The sequence below is a fragment of the Danio rerio genome, chromosome 23 (genome assembly GCF_049306965.1).
Source record: "Danio rerio strain Tuebingen ecotype United States chromosome 23, GRCz12tu, whole genome shotgun sequence".
NCBI classification, from domain to species: domain Eukaryota; kingdom Metazoa; phylum Chordata; class Actinopteri; order Cypriniformes; family Danionidae; genus Danio; species Danio rerio.
The window spans coordinates 29,577,501-29,599,731 of NC_133198.1; the positions used below are offsets into that span (position 1 = coordinate 29,577,501).

The 22,231-nt window shown below is 34.9% G+C and overlaps 1 protein-coding gene across 50 annotated transcripts in view; it reads right to left on the reverse strand.

The window, feature by feature from the left end:
• Nucleotides 1–22,231, reverse strand: part of hspg2 (heparan sulfate proteoglycan 2) — a 186,116-nt gene that overhangs the window by 119,178 nt on the left and 44,707 nt on the right. For all 50 annotated transcript variants that reach the window (XM_073939068.1, XM_073939066.1, XM_073939064.1 and 47 more), the window contains exon 3: nt 21,179–21,247. In XM_073939068.1, coding sequence (XP_073795169.1) covers nt 21,179–21,247 — 69 coding nt within the window. The remainder of the gene's footprint in view (nt 1–21,178; nt 21,248–22,231) is intronic.

The following is a 22,231-nucleotide window of genomic DNA, read 5'->3' on the forward strand; positions in this document are numbered from 1 at the left end:
TTCAATAGCTCAGCCAGCCCAGTGTACGTAATCTCATCTCAGAGGCTCTCGCTAATAAAGCTGCAACTTCGAAAACCACATTCTCGGTCTGGAACAGGGCAAAACCCCATTCAGTCTTTCCGTTTAGGAAATCCCCTGTTGAACACCAGCAAGGGCACGAAAACCACATTCAAACATGGGGAAAGACAGTGCATTTCAAATACTCGATTCATACACTCTTCTTTCCATACAACAGCATAACTTTGGCAGCTTTGTGGGACGAGCTCTCCATGGGACACATGGAGGCCTGTACGGAAGACAAAGAGCTGATTGAGCCAATGCGGCCAGCCTGGCCTTTAAAGCATGAGTCTTTCAACTCGACCTTCATTCCCCTCACTCCTCCTCCTCTTTCCAAGAGCCCTTCACACTGTATCAAACACTCGAAGCAGTCTTCTTGTCTTATTTTGTGGCTCGGTGGAATGCACTTGGACAGAGATTGGCTGATTTTTCACCAGTCTATTCCCAGACACAAACTGTCCAAATGTCAAATGTGCATTTGTGAGAGAAAAACCTCCATCCATCATAATGCCACAAAGCCAGCTGGCAGGGCATCTTGTTGTCGTTCTGGTACTAAACAGAATTTCACACTCCGAGCAAGGCGGTGTGTAACCGGTTTAGATGTTTACTGCTCAGAGATCATACGAGCAAATGTGTGAATGCTAAAATTAAAGAGTAAATGGGGGAAATTATGTATGGCAGCCAACGTGCAGAAATAAATGACAAAAATAGCAGTGGTACTCAATATTTCTGACAACATTTCTGCTGTAATAATGCTGGTTTTAAAATGGCATCTAGTCAGGGTTTTCAATTTGTATAATCTCTCTTAATTTGTTGTATTTATTAACATTATATGTCAATAGAAAAAATTCACCACAAAAATAAACTTTACAATTTTTTTGGAAAATAATTATGAAGTCACCTTGAATAACAATTGCATGCACTCTAGTTGCAAATTTCTCACCACATTTACACCACTAAATTAACTATAATATTGTTGACAATGTCATATAATGCTTATTTAAAACAGAAGAAACCAAAATTAATGCATTTATAAGATTTTGACACTCATCTCCACCTTTCTTTAACATTGGAGCTACCAGAATTCTAAAACAACTAGAATTACCATAGCAGTCATTCTAACTGTTCTCATACAAGACGTCATAAATTGTCGTCATATTTACATTCAAAGCTTCTATTAAGATATTCATTTTAAACTTTGAATGTCTGTCATCATATTTAATTAGGTTATCACCCTAAAATACAATCTTTTTGCCAATACAAACTATAGTAAGGCTACTAGACCACATGCAAATGCCCTCGACTCACTATCATTTTCTTATCACATTTACACCACCAAATTAACTATATTGTTGAAAATGTCATATAATGCATATTTAAAACAGATGAAAGCAAAATGAATGCATTTGATGCTCATCTCCACCTTTCTTTAACACTGGAACTACCAGAATTCTAAAAACACCAGAACTACCATAGCAGTCATTCTTACTGTTCATATACCGTACAAGACGTCATATTTACATTCAAAGCTTCTATTGAGATATTCAAATTAAGCTTCGAATGTCTGTCATCCTATTTAATTAGATCATCACTCTAAAATACTATCTTTTTGGCAATACAGACTACAGTTAGGCTACTAGACCACATGCAATTGTTTTCGACTATCTTTCATTTTCTCACCATATTTACACTTAATTACTATAATATTGTTGAAAATGTCATATAATACTTATTTAAAACAGATAAAAGCAAGATGAACGCATTTGACACTCATGTCCACCTTTCTTTAACACTGGAGCTATCAGAATTCTAAAACTACTAGAATTACCATGGCAGTAATTCTAAAGGTTCTCATACAAGACGTCATACATTCTTTTTGGCAATACAGACTATAGCAGTCAAATTGACCGTTCATATACAAGACATGATATTGTCTTATGTTTACATTTAAAGCTTCTATTAAGATATTCAAATTGAGCTTTGTATGTTTGGCATCATATTTAATTAGGTCATTGCCACGAAAATACAATCTTTTTTGGCAATACAGCCTATAGTTAGGCTAATGTTCTCCATAAAACCTGCAAATGTTCTGGACTCACTTTCAATTTCACTCTCAAGCAGAGGAGAAGGCTTTTTTATTGCAATGAATATACTGTTTTGAAATATATAACTGAAGAAAAGTTATGTTTATGCCAACAGAAACTTGTTTTTGATAGGAAGTTGCAAGGCAACAGAGAGACACATATTTAAAGGACCAGGTTAAAAAATAGCAAACAACTGAAATGCATCCAGCCATTTTGACCGATATGGTAGTTCTAAAAAGAAATAATCATAACTCTTTTCTGTTTTGTAATTTTATTAAAAGTACAACGTGATACGAAAATATATACATATTTAGTAAAAGTCAGGGAATTATAGTTACAGTATTTGTGTTTTCATACAAAGTTAATGAATTGTAAAAATTACCTGCTAGGTAGTTCCAGTGCTAACAATAACACTATTATTCAACCCCAAGTTATTCAACTATTATTCAACCCGAACAACTGAGCAAAACAGTGTCCAAAAACAGCTAAGATTAACATAGCTCTATCGCTTCATAAGCAGCCATACTAAAAATAAAACAGCATAACTGAAGAGTTTAGCTGAGGACTACTCTAGTCAAGCTGCTCATGGATCAAGATGTTTCCAGAGGACAGAGACACGGACCAAGGGCAGTGGCATTGGGGAATGGGTTCAAAGGGTCAAAGGAAAACCATTGTGCAAACAGCAAATGAAACAAGAGGAGAGAAGCAGGACGTGTGAAGGGGATTTTATTCCAAGGACAGAGGGGAAACAATTAGAGACAAAAACAGAGGAAGAAAAGCAGATATATTATCACCATTCTGGCAAAGCAGAAGGTCAGAGACAATGCCTTCAGCCACATTAGCCGTACAGCATGTTAACAAGCCCATTTAGACAAAAAAATCGAAAATGTTCTCAAAATAACATTCATGTGTTAGATACGAAGTTAGAGCGTCAAGGGCTCCATCAGAAACAGCATTGAACTGACATCTGCTGGTAAAGTAAAATATATTTTACCCAAATATACAACACGATATCAATATTATTTAGCTTAATTTCATATGAAGTTACTATGCGTTTACGCCATCACCGGCAAAAGCATCAGAATTCACTCTGGCCTGCCAGAGTCAATGACCACCCTGCCATCGGCACTCTGATAATCTGATATGTTTACATGTTTTCTGACTAAATAAACCAATTAAAAGGCAGATGTGTAGTGAGCCTTTTGTGTTCATGTTTATGTGCTGGTCTAAATTCAACATGCCATTTTAAGCAGCCGTTTAATAGCCTCAGACTTCATGTTAACTTCATATTATTTTGTGTCCATCTTACATCACAAACTGGGAAACTCGCATAGCGATAATCGACCTCTGTGATTGTTTTGCTTAGGAAACTAATGTGGTCAGAACCAAAATTCTCTTGAACCCTTAATATTTGACTTTTTTTCTGATGCCAATTTTCTTTATCTGAAGTGAGTAAATCGAAATGGTGACAGCTGCATATACTGTTGTTTATACATAAGTGGAAGCAATATGCAGTAGAAGATTCCCTTCTTGCATCACTAACTGCATTCACACCGAAAGCATCAAAGTAGCCTGAGGTCATTTATTTTCAATAGGATAGAACAGGGCAATGACAAGCGGTGGCGATGACGAACAGCGGTGACGATCGGCGCGGTGCGTCTTCGCCAGTGTGGGCATTGAGGAGAATTGAAATCAAGTCATCTTTATGGTAATGAGCTATGACGTGGTTCATCAGCAAACAATCATAATGTTGAAGTCCACCGCTTGAGAGGATTCCAGAGAACACAACTTTGGTGAACTTTGGTTCCGACTTAAGTTGTTTCAAAGAGTGTTCCAATTATTTGCGATGTTTTCTTAGAGTGACATAATAATAAAAAAGTAACTGGCATATTAATGTGCATTAATGTTCTGTTTTTCAGATGAGACGTTAAACCAAGGTCCTAACTCTCTGTGATCGTTAAAATCCTAAGATGTCATTCGAAAAAGATTAGGGGTTTAACCCTGGCATACTGGCCAAATTTGCCCACTGGCCTCTGTCCATCACAGCCTGCTAACCATCCCCATATCATAACTGGTTTAATCACTCTGTCTCCTCTCCACCAATCAGCTGGTGTGTGGTCTGGCGCAATACAGCTGCCATCGCGTCATCCAGGTGGATGCTTCACATTGGTGGTGGATGAGGAGATTCCCCCCAAAAATGTGTAAAGTGCTCTGAGTGTCCACAAAAAGTCCAATATAAATGTAAGGAATTATTATTATTGTTATATATATTTTTTTTCCCGTAAAAAAGGCAGGGATCTCATGCCAACTATAGAGACAGTGCAAAATAGTAATGCTACTTCAGAATACTACTAACAAATAGACATATTATACAAGTGGAGCAAAGGCACACCACATGCAACAACTTAATCTTCCATGGTTAAATAAACTTGATAAAAAGAGTACAACATTTTCACGGTAGAAATCATTGTTGTAATGCGGGAATGTAATTGATTTGCTGATATGCTGCAACGATCTTTTTAAGTATGAAATAAACCTTAACCCTAATCCAGCGTAGCAAATTTTGAGAGCGAACTTTGATGATCTTGCCGCCTTAGGTGTGAACTCAAAAGGGAGCGTAATCTGAATGCATTTATCAAAATTTCTGAAGAAAGAGGCTTACCAAAAAATAAAGTTCCTATGTTGTCTTTTTCACGTTTTTGGGGGGTTGGAAGGCCCAATTATTGCACATAAACAAAGAAAAAAGTCATAACTGTCATGTGTCCCCTTTAAGAAGAATGAAAAATTGGAGCAAAATGCCCCAGCTGGAGAAGTCACGGTTTAATTGACGCATGTTTTCTATTTTGAATGGCAGATTTAGATTTGTGCTTGTTGAAGGGCCACATTCCTCTGGCGGAGCAGAGCACTGACAGTGAAGCACTGAGCCAGAGGCGACGCTGCATATGATCAACATCTGCCTTTGACTCTCATCTCAGTCCCTTTTAAACGCTGGCTACAATTATCATGGTGGGATCTCATTAAGTCATTGTAGTTTGCAGGATATCCTCCACTCCAGCCAGTATCCACTCTTCCACTGTCTGCTTTTAACTCTTTATTTCCTCTCACAGATACTCCCATTGAAGAGGTGTATTCTGGGCAAACAGTGGGAGGGACACGTCCTGTTTGTTCCCGAATACTTAAAGACCATTCAAAGATAATTGGTCTTGACGTCAGAATATTTTGATTAACCATTTCTGGTTCCCACTACAGAATATTCTGTTATTACTTACTCCCTTAAATTGACGCTAGACAGTTTGATTTTCTGCCTTTGTCCTCAGTGACATAAACATGATTGATAAGATTAGTATGATTGAAAAGGGGATGGTGTTTGCGTAAACTGTGTGCATATGTAGCTTTGATTTTTAATTTTAGAATGCATCTAAGTATTATGTACACTACCGGTTAAAAGTTTAGGGTCAGTAGGATTTTTAAATGTAAGCTTCTCCTGCTCATCAGAGCTGCATTTATTTCTTCACAAATACAGTACAAATTGTAAAACATTGAATAGTTATTGCACTATAAAATAACTGTTTATCATTTAATTCAATCATTCATTCCAGTGATTTTAAAGTTGAACTTTTAGCTTCATTACTGCAGTCTTCAGAGTCACATGAATCAGAAATCACTCTAATATTAATTATTTTTATTACTACTATTTTTAATATTAGTATTATAAATGGAAATAGTAATGAAAGCAATAATGACTGGAATAACCATTTTATTTAAAACTGCTTACAATAAAAAAGCATTTATTTACATTTTATTTTAAGAAATATTTAACAATTAAAAAAATTACAATTAATAAATGTCTTAATGAACAGAATAATAAAAATAAAAAAAACACAACATGGAAAAGAAAACTGACCCCATTCTTTTGACTGGTTGTGTATTTTACCAGAAATATTAAATTAAATAAAACTATATTATATATTAAGATTTTTATTTAACATTTTTAGATTTTCTGGTTAATTTCATCTAATATATTTTTTTTATAAGAATAGCAGGCTCGTAGCCAGGGGGGTTCGGGTGGTTGACAAAGGTCCAGAATTGGTCCACTATCTGAGCTCATTTGCCCCATGTTTGGCATCTATGCTATAATAAATTGTGAAACTAACCAATCAAAGAAGGCTTTAAGACCAAGAGGAACTTGCTGTTGGACTGATGTTTGAATATTATATGTGAATTATTCAAATGGCCAAATTCTGACTAAGGAAATTTGAACGTACAGGCCAGTTTGTTATGTGTGTAAAGGTTTCATTTCTAATTTAATGTCCCAATGAACCGGAAGCTGTACCTTCTTTTTTTTTTTTTTTTTTTTGGAGTTCCTACAGAAACAGAATTTTAAATACTTCTACTGCTGGCTGAATGGACATAGTAAAGTAAGCATTTCATTCAGAAAGATTGGGAAAGAGGTTTTAGAAGAGTTATTACAACCTAACAGACACTTTCTGCTCACCATTTCAGTTTGATGTAAAACTGTTGAACCAGCGTGGTTAAGTATGTTAGCGATGCCCAATACCTCAAAGTCAGCTAATCTGATAATTTAACTAAAAACAAACATGAAGTGCATTTTCAGATTTCAATTAAAGATTAGGAGGGCAAACAATTGTTTTTTTTTTTCTTGATGACATGCACAGATGAATTGTTCACCACAAAACTAGCAATGTGTGCTAACAAAATCATATGGTTAGTTTGATTTCTTGTGGACTTTAAAACAAGTTTTTACAGATCCCTAAAATAGAATTTAATGACAGATGATAATAAAAACGTATTTCCAAAAATAAGTATCTTTTTAATAAAATGGTAATATAAAATCTACTGTTTAAATGCACATTTGTAAGTAAACACTTATAATAGTAAAATAGTATTTTACTAGAGTAATTTGGCAAAATGGTAGGAAATATTTTTTGTACATCAAAAAGAGTGATTAAGATCACCATTCATCAAGCGAATCCAGCAAAAATTGTGCTTAAAATGTCACTAAAATGCAGTATTTAAATTTCATTCAGCCAGCCCCAAGGATTCCGGTTAATTGTCATCCCATACAAAATCGTTGTGTTTAAGATCTGATTTGTCTAAAACACAGCGATCTCCACTGCCTTTCTACGATACGATATGAAGTGGGTATTACACCAAACAAGAAGCACTGCATTAAATTAAATTTTTCCATGTCATGTCTTTAAAATATGGAAATTAATTTTACCCTGGTATTTTCAATAGAGTTTTTGCATTAGCCTGCTGCTAATGACGGAGCCTCTGTTTAAACAGTCTTTCATCTCTTTTTACGCTTAAACAACCAAATGGATGCTTAAGTCTATATAACTGATTAAATTTGAATTACATTACAACATAAATGCTGTAAAGAGAACTGTATGAAATTGAAAATAGTCACAAAGTTTTCACCGGAAGTTCATCGTTGGTTAAAAACACTAGCAGTGCATATAGCCTAATAAATAGAAATTGAGGCAAATAACTGCAAATAACTGCTTAAATTTTTCATTTTAAAAAAACTACCTTTTTCATTAAGCCGGCTACAGACCTGAATAGTTTCAGAAGGTTTTAGTACATTCCAACTGATTTCCTTGTACAGGCAAATTATTTTTATGGTATTTTCTTTTGTGTGTGTTCCACATAAAACAATAAATCATACAGTTTTGAACTGACATGAGACAAAAAGAGCTACCCTTTTTTTGGAGTACACTGTCTCTTTAATTCCACAACACTAACCCAAAGCAGCAGCCAAAATATTCCAGCGTCAAGACCAATTAACTTTCATCTTCATTTCATTTAATTACATTGGACTGAAATATAAATCTCCCGCAACTACTTCACAATAAGACCACAAAAAGGAGCGACGTAATCAATAATTAAAAAAGCATTTCAAGACAAGGCAAGGAAATCTGCTGTCAAGTAACACCAGCAGAATCATGCAAACTTTCTACGAGAGATAATATAAAAAAAACATCTATATCCGAGTCTCCACAGAGGGGTAATGTGGTTGAGAGATAGTTTTCGTAATTGCTATGATTACGTAGCGCTGTTCATTCCGTCCCACGCTAAGTGGTGTTAATGAGGTATCTGAAAATTCAAAGCCGTCCCGCATCAAAATCAAAGTGCGGAGTTGAAAGAAGCGACACTATTAGAACTGTCCTTTTATGTACTGAACTGCTACTGACAATTTCACACTACAAAGCCCTCAGTGTGTTATCAGAGAGACAAAGCGAGCGCTCTTTAAAAGATAAAACGAGCGTGAACACACTTCATTCTTCCGCCTCGGTCTCTCGCTACTGTATTTGGAACCAACTTCTTTTGATCACTTGAACAATGAATATTATTTATTTAGTTTAGCTACTCGGGTTAATGCTACGAATTGTTTCCTAAATCCCAAAAGATAGATTATTATGGACACTCCCAGGCCTTCTGGAAACCCCTGAAGCACAATAAAAATGCTTGACTGTGGTGAAACCAGAGGATGTTTCCTTAAGCTGTGAAATGAGCTCATTCACAACAACTGCAGACATCGGATCTTCTGAAATGAAACTTTATATATGTATTGCAGATTTTTGGCTAATGATGAGTAAGACCATCGTTGATCTTCAAATACAGTGTGTGTCACATATTGTAAGGCCATTTGTGACTGTGAATGTGTCCAGTGAGAGGAATGAAGCAATGTTTCCTATGGAGGAGGACATGATTTTCCTAGGCGACGCATATGTTGCTGTCATAACAATGAGTGGCAGTTTCTGAAGCGCAAAGTTAAAGTTCAGTTTGATGTTTGGAAAGCTCTGTTCAGGAAACTGGTGGTTCTGGAAAGGTTTTACTTTAGGAAGCAGAAAGTGTCAGTAGAAATGTTCAATATATTTATCAATTAGGTTGTCGTTTTATATCCACAAGCTAATATTATCAAGCATGTCACTCATAGTTGACCCAAAACTGAATATTTTGTCATCATTTACTTATAAATAAATTGTTAAAAATGTTGGAAACCTGTTACCATTAACATCCACAGTAGGTAAAACAAATAAAATACAAAAAAATTATTGTACTTGGAAACAATGTTAGAGGTTTCTAACATTTTTCAAATTATCTTCTTTTGTGTACAACAGAAAAATAGATAAATCAAAGGAATGGAACCACTTGATAATTTTCCGTGTTTGGTGAACTGTCCCTTTAATAGTCCAAAGGTGTTTACTATATTGGAAGCCAAATTAAATGTAGTTAGAATGGTAGGTGTGCTTTTGGTTTTTTTATATTATATCTTATACAGTGATGTAAAGTAACAAATTACATATACTCAAATTATTGTAATTGAGTAGTTTTTCTCAGGAATTGTAATTTACCAAGACGTTTTAAAACTGTGTACTTTTACTTTCCCTGGAGAATGTTTTAGTGCAGTATACTTTTACTCCACTACTTTCATTCCACCTGCAGTCACTACTTAAATTTGTCTATGCTGATTGGCTGAGTAGAAAAATCAGCCTTGCAATTCCTGTCCAAACAAATCGCATTACACAGAACAAGCTCAGGATATGAGCACTATATAAATGCAGCAAACTGTTTGAAAGCATTTAATGTGAGATGGGCAAAATCTTTAAACACAATGACCCAGAGACTGTCTGAAAATTGCCAAATAGTCTTTAACAATAACTAAATGTACTACAGAATGTTACGCTTACACTAGCACAAATAGCATTTAAAATGGGCCTCTTTAGAAATGAAAAGTCTTACTTGTGAACGTCTCCATTTTGTCTCCAATTTCAGTAGATTTTGAACTTAGAAATCAAATGAACAGTAAAATGTAACTAAATACTACATATACCAGGGGTTCCTAAACTTTTCCAGCCAGTGACCTCTAAAATAACAATGCCAATGACTCACGACCCCCAAATTCCTGAGGTGGTTATAAATATACAAATGTTAGGCCTATATAAACATGAGTATATTCACAACACAAAAAAGTGCAACAGCCTAACAACCATATCATTTTTATAGTCATTTATTAATTTGTATCATTTAATATTAACCTTGACTAAAGACACTGGTGGACACAATGTTTTCAGCACAAGTCTATTCTTGGTTTAATTTTGGAGACCACCAATCAGAGATCATTCTCAATATTCAGTTGTGGCCTGCATTCATTTTAAAGTATTTGATTGCCATAAAGATGTCAGAAAGTTTAATCTGGTGCTATAAAATCAATCTGCTTCAGCTGACGCTGTCGCTGTGTTGTTAATCTAATGTAAACACACCAATTCTATTAAAAATGGCTTTTATAAGGCTGATAGCTTTTAAATTGCATGTTGTTGTTTTTTTTTACTATTAAAACTACTATTTTTTATCTTCTGGGTTGTTAGGATATGGTCATTCTAATAGTTTAACAAAATGCATTTGACTTTTTTTTTAATTACCAAGCAACCTCCTGTCATTGTACCGCAATTCCCACTGAAATTGTGGACGGCATGGTGGTGCAGTGAGTAGTGCTGTCGCTTCACAGCAGGAAGGTTGCTGATTCGAGCTTCGTCTGGGTCAGTTGGCATTTCTGTGTCTTGTATGTTTTCCCTGTGTTCACGTGGTTTTACTCAGGGTGCTCCGGTTTCCCCCACAGTCCAAACACATGCGCTATAGGTGAATTGAATAAACTAAATTGGCCGTAGTGTATGTGTGTGGATGAGTGTATGGCTGCTTCCCAGTGATGGGTTGCATTGATGGGTAACTGGGTAAAACATGTAATGTAAAGTGTATTTATATAGCACATTTATTGTGTATATACACCCAAAGCGCTTCACAATCATAAGGGGGGTCTCTCTGCACCACCACCAGTGTGCAGCATCCACTTGGATGATGCAACGGCAGCCACAGGACAATGGCCTCTCTAAGACCACTTCCAACAGCAACCTAGTTTTCCCATGTGCGCTCCCATCGAGGTACTGACCAGGCTCAGCCGTTCATTCCGACCCCTGATTAATACAGAAACTAAGCCGAGAACAAAATGAATGAATGATGAATGAATGATTATCAAAAAAATTATACATTTGTTTTAATGATATGATGTTTAGTATTTTACAACATAATATACTTTAATGCAAAGGACTTTTGTGAACTTTAATGCCAACTTTTGGAATCTGATCACATAATAGTTAGATTACATATAGTCAGCTACTACACACCTCTCTATGGAAAAATAACAGACTATTTAAAGCGATGCTCATTCTCATTATGTTTTATGTTAAGTGCATTGATTTATTATTGCTGTAATTACCATATACGAACAAGGTTTTAGGTCATGACCCAACAGCGAAGATCCACTGCTTCACACATTTTCTCAATTCTCTGCTGTTTTCTCTTTCTGACAAAATGTATATGGTCTACTCTGAGAAGGCTGAAACACAACAACACAGAAACCAAAATAACCACAGCTGCCCCTTTACGTCTCACAGCCCTGCTGTATAACTATCATCTTTGAGGCCTGACACACAGCACTACATGAACTGCACCACCAGGACGGCCCCGAATGGAAACCTGGGTGGCCTTTCTTTTTCAGTAAGGTTTTAGGACTCTATACACGTGTATGCATCCTTCATTGGGTGTTTTAAATTCTGCTCACTTTTGCAGAGCTTAAGAGAAAATAACATTGTTGCGATTGTTGTGTGCAAGGAAACTGAGTAATAGAATTTACATAAATGACAGGTTCTCTTTATGAATTTAGTGTCCAATCACATTACTTAAAGCAAATAGTAAAGTAGTAAGTCAGTTAAGATCATGATAAAGGGTTATGATGCTAAAAACATTATTAGCACACATACATTTAGCTTAAAAAGTGAAAATTGGTTGTTTTTGCGTTGTTTAGAGTAAATTCATTCCAAACTAATGTCAAAGCAATGTCACTGCAAAGAGACATTACAAATAGTGTAAATTCCAGTGTGGAGATTGGCTATATGCACTAGCCGGTACAAACTGACATCATTGAGAATTCAGTACATCTGTGCATTAATTCATGAGAAAGATTTAGTTCAAACTAATCAGAGCGCTCTGTTGTGAACGAGATGCAACTTCATTAATATGCATGATATAGCTTTGAAGGCTCTTTTTACCAGTTACAGCTTTCAGATAGACGCCACATTGTGTTGCCAACTGTAATTCAAACAAGTAGTAGAAGAATTATTTTGGAGACACGGGTCGTCAGTGTTGTGTTTATAAATATACCACAACAAAGGTTTTGTTTCCATTTCCCTGCGATGTAAATATAAATATAATATATAAAGTTATAAAAGAGTTCTAAAAGAGTGAGTGTGATTAAGAGTTGTATACAGTTACCATTTAATTAAGAGAAATATATATTTACCACAAACAAAAAATTTTCAAATTATTCATATAGTGATTTTTGGCCAGACCGCCCATCCCTATGATGGAAAGTATTTACAAAAAAAAGCTTTAGGTAAATTAATTAAAATAAAATGAGTACATCACATGAATACTTTAGATTGATGCATTTTTGTAGACCTTTCAAAGAAAGAGTCGCTGAAGAGAACACTTACACAATTCCAAAAGACCAAATAAATGAGATTTCATTTCACAATGATGATTTCATTTTGGCTGAACACTTCTGATTACACCATATGATTAGATGACCTAACAAATTAACAAGTTGGTCCTTCGAGTGCCTCTACAAGTCATACACACATTCTGTGTTGAGGTGTTAAGATAAGCAGTCTCATGGCTGCATTTCAAGATTATCTGTCTTTCTCTCCAGCTGAAGGACGTCTGTATGCAGTGTTAACCTTCTGTCTGTACTTCTGACCCATCTGTACGAGGGCCTGTGAAACTGCTGAATTTCAAAGAAGGGTGAGGAGATCACACACACGTTTTTACCAGGCTAAAAACAAACAACAGGCCAAAAATACACAGAGGTTTAGATAAAATAATCTTCTTTTATGCTGAGGGGATTTGTGAGTGATAAAGAAAAGATGCTGGATATTAATTCCACAGGCTACTGTTGTACAATGCTCAAAATAATCATGTGTTTGATATGATCACATTTTTGTCATTCACCTAATGTTTTACTAAAGGGAAAGGGTTTCTCAAAAGTAGCCCAAAGTGCCTTGATCACGAGTAGACTAAGTGCTGACAGACCCCCAAACCTCTACAGCGCATAAATCACCCTTTCTGCGGTTTAAACCAGCAACCTTTGGGTTATAACAGCACAGATGTGTGACCGAACTACCAGCTTGCCAATTGACCACATCCAAAGACCTAGTATTAGCTTCAGAAATGATGAATCACCAATAGAAAAACTGTTTTCTACACATCATAAAAAGCAAAAAGATTAATAATAAGCAAATTCTCTGAGTTATGAAAACAAAAGTCAGATTTCTATTCAACCACCACAATTTCAAGAGTTCACACTTAGCTGATGATTTACAAAGCTTATTTGGCATGCTGTCCCGGGAGAGAGCCCTGAGCTCAAGGGCTCCTCGAGCCCGGGGCTTCCTCCCGTTGGCAGAGCAAGAAGGGAGCCCGAGCTCGGTGGATCTCAGAACTCCCCTGCTGCTGTAGCTAAGGGAACGTAAGGAATTAGACAAGCTTGATTGTTATGTATGTTGAATGTCTTTGGATGGTGGGAGGAAACCGGAGAACCCGGGGAAAACCCACGCGGACACGGGAAGGACATACAAACTCCCCACAGAAACACCCACCGGTCCTATAGAACTAGGACCGGCAGTATTTTTGCTGTGTGGTTCGCAGTGCTAACCACTGGACCGCCGTGCCGCCCAATCACAGGTAAAGGAGGAGAATAGGGGAGGAGGGGGGTTTCTTCCAAACGAAGATAAAGTGAACTGAAAACTGAAGCTATTTATGGTGCCTTAGGGCTCATATGATTGGAAGATTAGTGATTAGCAAATACGAGACTGGCCGTGATAAATCATAAGCACGTGATCCTCTAGAAATTAGTTTATGAATAAACTTCACTTAAATTTTAATGAATGAATGAATGAATAATAATTTGTAAAATCCAAGGATTACTTTTTTAATTGATATGTGAATAAAACTTCACTTGCCTTCCATAAAGTCTCAGCCTTCAAATTTGTTTAATTTTAGAAGGAAATTCATATGGTAAACACGGTTTTGACACATTTGGATGTGGAGTATCCAAGGCACCTCAGTTCAAATTGATTCCTGTTGCAGATGTCTATTTAACGTTTGGTTTAGATAAATCCTTTTCAGAGCATTTGCTCAACTACAATACATCTATTTGATATTTCCTGTCAGATGTTAAACAGACTTTTAGAACACTTTAATCATCTCAGTATAAGTGGTATTATATTAATAAGTACCAATAGCTTTGTCAAAAGCATCTGTACTCAGCGTCTGATATCTTCAAACACCAACCCGCGTTCATTGCGTGTCAGCATACTGCTTTCTAAGGTGCAAGTCATTTATTAAATAATTATTATTAAATATTTTACTTTTGATATTTGGTGCCAGTTAATCAGGAAGTGATGATTTTGTTCTCGTTAACTACTTGGATGAAAACGCTGCTTTATTCGTACGTCTTTTATGTGATAATCCAGTTTTGTGCATAAAGTTGCTCGTAACTTTATTATATTTAGATTTTTTTCAATGAAACCACTGAAGGAAAATGTCTGTTTTTAGGGTCTTTTTTTGGTATTTTTTATAAAAATTGGAGGCCTATTGTCTAGAGAAGATGAGGGAGTTCTCAGAATTTACCTAAAAAATATTTTATATATTTGTATTTTAAAGACAAACAGATGTCTTATGGGTTTAGAACAATATGAAGATGAGGAATCAATAACAATTAAAACTTTTGGGTGAATTAACACTTTAATTATCCCCATTAATAATCCTCACATACAAAACTAGGAAAACAACAATTACACATAATAGGGCTGCACAATATTGCAAAAACTAACACTGCAATATTTTTATTCAATGCAATACAATATTTATTCCGATATAAATGCTAATTTCACCAGATAACTTGAGTAGCTTGTAAAGAATTCAGAATTTTAGATCGATTTGGATGATTTTGTAGAGGAGCGTATCTGCATAAAATATAAAAGCATAGTTTAAAAGCATAGTTAAATACAACAGACAAAATATGCAAATAAACAATAATTTATCATTTTCTGGGTAGTCAAACAGTATTTAGAAGCAGAAATAAAATAATCAATGTATAACAATAATAATAACACTAGTTTAAATGGAGTAAATAATTATATAATGCTCTTAATCTTTAAGCTAGAAACATTTAATTTATTGTGCCCAAATGGCTCAAGTTTGCTTCAAATTCTTACAGTCACACATGCAAATATTAAACCTCCCCTCTACGGTTAGGGTCAAATAATATCTGGTCAACTATAATCCAAACTACATTGCAGATCTCTGCAAAGTGACTATGACGGACTCGCACATTGCAATATCGATGCTGGACAATATATTCAATTCAATTCATATTCAATTCAATATATTGTGTGTACCTAACACATAAGGACCTTTTTCCTAAACCTAGGTAACTTGATTCAGATTAATTTACGACAATAGACAGCCTATTTAAGTTTAGTCAGGCTCTGCCCTTTAATAATTTAATAATGTATTAATTTAATAAATATGATCATAAGATCCTCACCCAGGGCAGTACATTCAATTTCATATTTCAGAGCAAAAGAACACTTTATGGTTAAACATGTATTGCAACTATTTTAAGTACCGATGTGTTAAAGGTAAAAGAAAGGATCTGGTAAATGTATCAGAAAAACAGGATGCAGTGTAATAGAGTCCACAGTAGCAGGATATGAACTCTCATCAGTGACACGGTAGGAAAGGTGGTTGCACATAGCTCAGGTTAGAAATCCACAAAGACGTCACTCCAGGAAGCCAAATGTTCTTTCTATAAATGGCTTTAGAGAACACACTTCCCGCTTTAGAGAGGGGATTACCAATGACTCATTCTCAACCTATCAAGCCTTAAAGCAGATATTTATGTTAAAAGATGTTGCTTTGTTATTTATGAATCTCCCAAATCCACAGAGATCAGAAATATGTTTGGAGAAATGACTTCAAACCAACCTCATGTGGCGTGCTGAACCGCAAAGATCCTCAGTGGGTCATCGGATCAACTTTATGTTACAGTTCAAGCTTAGAGGAACTTCAGAACTTGGGTCTAAATTTAGCAAACTGTATGTCTGCTTGGAGAATGTAAATCCTGCAGGTGGCCGCTTCATAACCTGAAGTCTCAGAAGTCGTGTTTACATTAGTTGTGAATTAACCTAATGCCATTCATCCCATGCACTCAAAAGAATAAAAATGGTCAATGCCTGGAAAACTAGCATGAATTATGAATAATAAAAAATAATTTCTTATTCTGCAAGCTGAAAAACAGCTGTAAATCTTTTTTTCTCACTTATAGTAAATAAGCAGAACCTCAGAGTGTAAGGAGACACAAAAACAAACTCTTTTACACTATTTTGGGTCTAATGCTTGTGAAAACATTAGTAAGTATTTATATAGTGCATTTATTGTGTATGGCCATACACCCAAAGCAGTTTACAATCATGAGGCGGGGGGTCTCTCCACACCATCACCAGTGTGCAGCATCCACTTGGATGATGCGATGGCAGCCACAGGACGACCACGCCAGTGCGCTCACCACACACCAGCTATAGATGGAGTGGAGAGACCAAGATAGAGCCAACTCGGTGGATGGGGATGATTGAGAGGCTATGATGGGTAAGGGCTGATGAAGAGGATTTGGCCAGGGTTACACCCATACTCTTTACGAGAAGTGCCATTTTAATTTTGAATTTTAAAACCGAGGACCTTGGTTTAACATCTATTCCAAAAGATGCCGCTCACTGACAGTACAGTGTCCCCTTCACTTTACTGGGGTATTAGGACTCACACAGACTGCAGATTGAGCGCCTCCTGCTGGAGTCACTAACAGCAACCCAGTTTTCTCCATGTGGCCTCATATCCAGGTACTGACCAGGTAAAGCCCTGCTTAGCTTCAGTGAATAACTGTTCTTGGGCTACAGGGTGATAAGGCTGTGGTGATAGTGATCGTTTTGAGGACCAACTTTTGCTCAGGTGTTTGAATTATTACTTATTATTAGCTTGTAGAGTAAGTTTCAGGCTGACAAAAACAAACAAATCCAAACTGGTTGAGACGTTTAGTGATTTTTCAAAGCTTGATATAAACGTTCTGTCAACTTGAGGTTTAACCTACAGTTTGTGATTAACTCTAGACCAAATGCAGCTTAAGCAGCCAATCACACAAAGCATGAGAGAATCAGTTTTAGTGATTTCTGGAAAGAGTGAGCAAATAATTTCTGTTGATTAAGATAAAGATATTGTTTTGCTGTTTAGGGTTTGTTGAAGTGGGTTTATAAAAATATATTTACAACAAAGAATTATTAGCTCCCCTAAATTATTAGCCCCCTTGTTCATTTTTTCCCCAATTTCTGTTTAACGGAGAAATTTTTTTTCAACACATTTCTAAACATAATAGTTTTGATAACTCATCTCTAATAACCGATTTATTTTATCTTTGCCATGATGACAGTAAACAATGTTTGACTAGATATTTTTTGAGACACTTCTATACAGCTTAAAGTGACATTTAAAGGTCTTAACCAGGTTAATGAGCTTAACTAGGCATGTTAGGGTAATCAGGCAAGTTATTGTATAGTGATGATCTGTAACTATCAAATAATTTAGCTTAAAGGGGCTAATAATTTTTTTTTACCTTAAAATGTTTTTTAAACAATTAAAAACTGATTATATTCTAGCCAAAATAAAACAAATTAGAATTTGTGCTCTGTTAAACATCATTTGGGAAATATTAAATAAATAAATAAATAAAGAGGGGGCAAATAATTCTAACTTCAACTGTAAACTACTCTAAAATCTGAATATTTATATCTGTATAAACAAGGACATCCGTACTTGGCATAAAAATAAAGAAAAGAAAAGAAAAAAGATTTTAAAAAAAAGATATCATTATCGGAAATAAAATGAACTCTTATGGAGTAAAAGTTTGAGTCTTTAAGCAAATATTAACATATAAATGCAAATTTAAAAAAATGTATGTTCAACAACAGCTCAAAAGACTTTTAAAAAGCTTTTTATTAACATTTTAAAACCTTTATATATATATATATATATATATATATATATATATATATATATATATATATATATATATATATATATATATATTTAAGCAAATATATATGTCCATAGCTAAATGTATTTTTTTTTATTTAAAGTCATTATTTATGTCAATTAACATTTCTAATTAACTGTTTGAATATACAATATTCAGATACAATCATAAGGCTTCATTTAATGATCAGATATATTTGTCACTTTGCTCATAGCTAATTGGGCGAGTTTGGGTTTGCAATCTCTAACTCAGAATAAAACCTGCTTCAGATTCAAAGTAGGTTAGCTGTATGAAATTTTTGTATAGAAATTACTGTGGCAACAAACCTAATTAAAAAAAAAACCCTACCACCTTCTTTAACCTGAAAATTCAGAGTATTTTGAAATTAAAATGCAAATGTAACTGGTGGAAGAAAAACAAGCAAACTGGTTTTGGGTAACAGGATTATGCTAATTTAAGTTATCCAATCAAATCATCAGTTGAGGCAAAAATTCCTTGACTTTTCCAAACCATGGTAAACCATGAAACCGGTTATCGTCCCATGCCCTTTTCCAAATAATCATTTTTAAACCCTCTTAACACAATTCTGTTATTGTACTCTTTATGTGTGTGGCCTCACTTTTGAATCAGACCTTGCATTACTTACAGATGCAGATACTGAAAGACTCTCAGCCACAGTGTCAGACTGTTGCAGTTTCCCTTCTAAACTTTTCTATCTTTGAAGCTCTTCTTTGGAATGACTTTTGCTTCCCCGTCTGTCCTTTTTGGAGTCAGTCTGGCCTATTGTATTGCATGACATCATGGTGGAATGATTGTTTTGGTAAGAGCTGTGCAGTTCGACACCTGAGCTTCACTCCCAGAATAGCCCTGCATGGACACCTTCACACAAATATGCTGCCTCTTAAATTAGAAAGCTATATTTCTGTTATAGCCATAAGATTGAGTACCAGAGGGTGACAATGTCAACAAAAGAGGTGCCAGAGTTAAACAACTGAATGAGTCAGCTCTTAAACATCACCTCTCACGTGGTTCCATCCACTAGATTTTATGCACATTTTAGGCTTTTGCATAAAAAAATGCGGAATTGTGAATAAATTCTATAAAAAAAATTAAATGTTCACAATTAAGTCAGATAATTAGGTTAAATGATATGCAAATTTACTGAATAATTACTAAATATAATTACTGAATAATTAATTTCGGTCAAAAAAGTATTTTTAAAACTGTTCAAATTTTCTGATATACTCTACCTAAGGTATATGTAAGTTTTTTTTATGTTTTATGTGTTGTAAAAAATTTAATGTTTTTAAAACGAATGAAGAGAACAGAAGTAAATGAATTATTTTAATTATTTAGCCTGACATGTTTACTGTTCCAAAATATTTTAAATGTTTCCTAAAATTTTCCCAGATATGTGTTGCGGCTGGAAGGGCATCTGCTGCGTAAAAACTTGCTGGATAAGTTGGCGGTTCATTTCGCTGTGGCAACCCCGGATTAATAAAGGGACTAAGCCTACAAGAAAATGAATGAATGGATGAATGTTTCCAAAAATTAAATCTATTGCATTCAATGGGGGGAAAAGTGGTTGTTTTTCCCCCAGACATTTAAAAAGAACTTATTTTAAAGCAGTAATCGCAATACCATGATACTGTGAAACCTTGATATTTTTATCCAAGGTTATATCATCAGAAACTAATTGGAAATGATACATAAAAATATAATTTTTTTGATTACATGTTCTAAAATCTTTTCTGAATATTAGATTTTTTTTTGCAATTTAATAAGTAAGATTAATTTACAATTGTGTTTCCTACCTTGTGCTTAAAATTGTGTGAAATTAAATTTTTTCATTTTAGAGCAAGTATGAATGTATTATTTTATATGCATTACATTTTTTTTCTTCTCATAAGATTTAGGATTTTTTTTTTTAGAAACCACAAATATATTAAAAAATACAATAGTTTAAAATAATTTTCCCATTGTAATATTTGATAAAGATATAAAGCTAAGCTTGATAGGCTGGTGAGGACAGACATTAGAATCACAGGGAAAAGGGAATATCGATCCATACAATCTTTCTATGAGCAATCAGTTCAGGACGAAGCCATTAAAATATTAGCTGATCCCTCGCACAGTTTGTTTTGTGGGTATAAGTTACTGTTTTCTGGTCAACGATGCATGCTGCCTGTGTGCAGATATAATCATTTTAAGAAATCTTTTTTCCCTACATTTCCCTCAATTAGACTTTTAAATATGTAACATTTGTTAATAATTGAATGTTTGTGTTGATTTGTGTTTTCTCATGTCCGTTTCTGTTCAGTGTATGCAAATGTGGGCCTAGAGTCCAAGACAAATTTCCCCATTGGGGACAATAAAGTGCAAACAAACAAACAAACAAACCAACAAACACTGAATTTTCAGCAGTCATTCAGTGTCATGCGAATATTGTTGTGAAATATCTGGAAAGGCCTTCACTTTAAATCACAATAAATGAGTATCAAATCTGCATGATGGTGTCTAATCCAGTTATTTCATACACTAGTAAAGCAGAAATGAACATTATGTGGACCTCTGTCACAGATCTGACGGCCTTGTTCTGCATCTGCTGCTGTCTCATCACTGTGGCAGGATGTGATTGAGACACCATTCACAGACGCAACAACTCCAAACAATGCCTCAGCAGATGATTAAAACAGTTTCAAGTTTAATCAAGATGTTTGCAGAAACTGTTGAGACATCTTTTTAATCACATGGGTATAAAATGTGTGACTGCTTTGATGTTGTAATACTTCATGTCTACAAAATAAAACAGACTCACTTGTTACAGTAGGGCCTGGGTCAGTTGAGCTTGGCTCAGGAGTGCTGCCATCTTCTTCTCCACTAATATCTGTTCCAAAAAAAAAAAAAGAGTTTAAAAAGAAAGGAAGAAGATTAGCTTGGCAGGACTTTAGTTAAACATTAGGGTGAAACACTTGAAATGGTTTCTATGCAGGAATGTGTGTGCAAGCACTTGTAGATACACTGTCTAAAGTTAACAACTAGTTAAACAACTAGTTAAACAATCAGCAAGGTAGTTGTGAATGCTTTATTCAAATATATACTACCGTTCAAAATTTGCTACTTGAATCAAGTCTCTTATTTTTCTCAAGAGCTCATAAAAGTATTACAAAAGATTTAGAGATGAACATTTAGAGTTTAATTAATCTATCATTGTAATTTGATGCAACTGCAATGTAACTCAATCTATAAACGTTTCATGGCAGTAACTTTTTTTTTTTTTACATTGTTTTCCCCCAATTCTCTCATCTGTAAGGGCTTAAATTTTGGGGGTAAAGGACTGTTATGTTAAAAAACAAAAGAAATTAAAATCATAAAAGTAATAATAAAAAAGAACCAAGTCTCTTATGCTCATCAAGACCAAATATCACAGTAAAAACTATTATAATATGAAATACATGTACAATTCTAAACCATTTTATTATGTTAAGACTTATTTACACATACATACATGTCTATTGTACATGGTACATGAGGAAAAACAAAACTGGAGGGTGGTGGGAGATGGGTCTGAAATACGAGAGACTCCCGGGAAAAATGGGCGTGTTTGCAGATACGGTTTATGAGGATACAAAATTGTATAAATGGCATGAATATGACCTAGTTGTACACTATTATAACTGCAGGTTAACTGTTTAGTTACTGTCATCTATTTACACAACTCCTTTTCTGATTTTGACTGTAATGTAATGATGTGCACCTTTTGTAAAGCTGCTTTGGAACAATAATTACTGTGAAAAGCGCTATACAAGTAAAACTTGAATATTAAAGTGGTTTACATAGTTCAAAATGCTTAAAAAAAATCATACTTGGG